The 3018-nt window shown below is 49.6% G+C and overlaps 1 protein-coding gene across 1 annotated transcript; it reads right to left on the bottom strand.

The window, feature by feature from the left end:
• Positions 1-433: 433 nt before the first annotated feature.
• On the bottom strand, positions 434-2771 carry LOC101753497 (serine carboxypeptidase 2-like). Its single transcript, XM_022825274.1, has 7 exons — positions 2758-2771; positions 2520-2656; positions 2324-2419; positions 2122-2225; positions 1308-1355; positions 1124-1209; positions 434-692 (listed from the first exon to the last, which is right to left on the bottom strand). The coding sequence occupies exons 1-7, from the start codon at positions 2769-2771 to the stop codon at positions 434-436; spliced, it is 744 nt and encodes a 247-aa protein (XP_022681009.1).
• Between the last annotated feature and the right edge of the window lie 247 nt (positions 2772-3018).

The raw sequence follows: 3018 nt of genomic DNA, 5'->3' as shown, positions 1-3018 counted from the left end.
CGAAAGCCTCCATGGTAAGCTGAATTCATTGAGGACGTGTACTGACCCCCTTCATTGTAGGCCTCAAGGCACAGCTCATAAGACTTCAAATGAGAGTATAGCTCGGAGAGAGAGGAAGGATTAGCACGATCAAGCATCGATGAAACAAAGGGATTGTATTCATAATCAAGACCATTAAGTATATGAGATGCCATCTCACCATCATCAATGATTGTTCCTACCATGGCAAGCTCATCCTTGATGGCTACCATCTTTGTGAAGTAGGTTGATGAAGTCATGCTACCCTTCTTGAGTGAGATGCAAACATTGTCTACAGCGCACTCCATGCTCCTGCCGAAGTTGTCTCCACCGCCACTTGCGCAAGCACTTCTTTGGTGATGGAGTTGAGCAGGTAGCTCAGCAATTGCTGATCTTTGGCCACTCATAGATCATATTAAGGGTTGGCAACTATTTCTTTCTTGTCATCGGCCTTCACCAACTCCATGGTCTTGGCCGGTTCCTTGATAGATCCATCTAGGATCCCCATAAGCTGTGCACCACACATAGTAGGAAGAAATTGGGCCTTCCACAAGATGTAGTTCTCCCGTGTAAGCTTTTTAGTTACAGAGTTCCAAGATGTGCTGAGGATGGAGTAGAGGATGATGGTTCCATGGATGTATTTGGTGGTGTAGATGTATTGTGGAAGAAGTGCTCTGATTAACATGTAAAAGATTAGAACGTGGTTGCCTATCTCGGCATTGCCATGGTTGCGTGTTTATATAGGGATAAATCCCAACATAATACAATTGAGGAGGTTGTTGTTATCTAGTTCAGTTGGTGTAATTTAGATCAAGAAGTAATCTATCTCTAATCTAGCTATCAACCGAACCTGAACACAACAACCAGAGGATCAATCCGAGTCCAATACTTGTACTCGGTTACATGTGATTACAAACAATATCTCTAACAGCATGGACCTCCAGCTCTTGCTCTCTGATGATGGCATGGATGATGACTACGATGTCTGGTTGCATAGGGGCGTGTAGATGCTGTACATATCGATGTTGCCCTACTCCTCAGCGGCAGCATCCTGGACGGCGTTGCACGCCAGCGACGGGTGCAGGAGGCACGAAACAGCCGGTACGTGTCGTCGGCGATGAGGCCGTGGTTCCACCACGACTCGAACATGCCGGTGTAGTCGGTGTGGTCGTTGGTCACCGCGTTCCCGACCTGCACAAGGTTTTAGGTTAATATATGGTTTCAGGTGTGGTGGTTGTGGTTCGTCGTTCCAAACAGAAGAATGAAACACGTTGAGAGATCGCAAGTACCATGAAGCCCTTGAAGTTTATGATCGGTTTCTCGATGCCGATGTTATTCTGGTACACAAGTTGGGACAACTACGAAGTGTAGTGCCCTGCCAATTTCATTAGTTTTGTGATGATGTTTCAGTGAACACACAAAATATAGAGATTTATTCCTCCTCAGGTGACTGAAATCTTGCCTATCCATCAGTCACCCAAAATTGCATTGGAAATTAAATGGGGATGAGAATTTGAGGTTAGCGTTGAGTGAATTTGGGGGATTTGGGTTTTGGAGTTACCTCAGTGCCGAGCTGTAGAGAGAGCTTCGGGGTGGTTCGCCAGCTAGTGGTGGAGGCGGGAGAAACGACAGCGGAGCGGAGGCGGTGAGGGCGCTGCTGGAGCCGGGTGGCGGGGGACACCCGGTGGGTGATGGAGGAGCAGGGGCGTCTAGCAAGACGGATTAGTGTTGGGCCGCGGTCGAGGGCGGCGGCGGAGGCGGCAGTGCCACTAGAGCCGGACGGGATGCGGTGGCTATGGGGGCGTCAGGCTCCGGAGTTGAAGATCAGAAGAAGATGGTCGCGCTGGAGTTGAAGAAGATGGGGGTGCCAAGCAGGCATGGGGCATGGACTGGAAGGCGGCGATGGTTCAGTGGACCGCGGACGGAGGTCTCAACCATAGAGGACAGTAGATTCGGGTTGAACATGAAGGAAAGGTAAGGACGGGAGCCGTTTGATCGCAATCTAATGGTCAATACCAGTGACTGACGGAAAACCAAGAAAGCAATTGACTGACAAGGAGACACATCCCGAAATATATAGGTCAGAAGAAAAAAAGCAAGTACTCCCACTCCACTTGCATAGCTCTCCCCAGCTATGTAGAAATCCCTATACTTGTACTGCGGGAACCTCTTGAACCATTTAACCAGGAAAGCATAGGAATCATGAGCTACAACATTATTTTCGCATAGTGTTGATTATTGAGCCACAGAGCATTAGAATAATAGAACATGGAAGCAAGGCAGTGTCAAGTGCATCAAAGTGTACTTGTTGTGTTGTCGCCGGAGGTGTAGAGGTCAGAAGTGGTGTTGGTGTACGAAAACCCCACTCCAGCTGGCGAGTCCAGGAACAGGATCTTCGCCGCTGCACCCACTCAAAATTCAACCTCAGCATCATCTGAACAAGGCAAGCTCAGATAGATCATAGATGGCAGTAAGCTTACACACCTCTGTTCCACCAATACATGTTGAGGAAGACGTCACGCCATCCAGCCGGATGTGAAATGCGCCGAGCTCCTCCGACGCGTCGTACGCCTCCGATGAGCACCCTAGCCTGCCGTTCAGCCATAGGATGAGCGGCGCTGGCTGGGCCTCAGGAGCACTTGATGAAATAATGGGCTTTGCCCATTGTAATGTCAAAAATTCCAAAAAAAATCTGAAAGGCCCATGTGGGCATGAGAAAGGGGTTGGAGTGGTGCAAACCTTAAGTCCCACATTGCTAGTGAAGGAGAAGGATGACCAACATAAATATGGAGGTTGTCTCCACTCCTCCAAGCTATGTGTGTGGGGAGAGAAGGAAATCTCCACACGCGCACTCGCTTGCCTCGCCTCGCCTTACCTTGCTGGGCAGGGTGGGGCAGGGCGAAGGGCGCGGGCGTGCGACACCTACGTGAATGGTCCACCGAAATCCGGCCTCCAGCCTTGTGGTGGCGCGGTTTCCTTTTGCCATTTTATTTTTTGGTT

The sequence above is a fragment of the Setaria italica genome, chromosome III (assembly GCF_000263155.2).
Source record: "Setaria italica strain Yugu1 chromosome III, Setaria_italica_v2.0, whole genome shotgun sequence".
NCBI lineage: Eukaryota > Viridiplantae > Streptophyta > Magnoliopsida > Poales > Poaceae > Setaria > Setaria italica.
Note: the sequence above shows the minus strand (reverse complement) of the source record. Positions and strands in the feature narration are given on the sequence as shown.

Excerpts from the sequence above, each read along its gene's own strand:
- LOC101753497 (XM_022825274.1), bottom strand. Across the intron at positions 2,420-2,519 it reads CGTGACGTCTTCCTCAACAT|CGGCGAAGATCCTGTTCCTG; the intron begins GTATTGGTGGAA and ends GAGTGGGTGCAG. Across the intron at positions 2,226-2,323 it reads CTCCGGCGACAACACAACAA|CTCATGATTCCTATGCTTTC; the intron begins GTACACTTTGAT and ends ATAATGTTGTAG.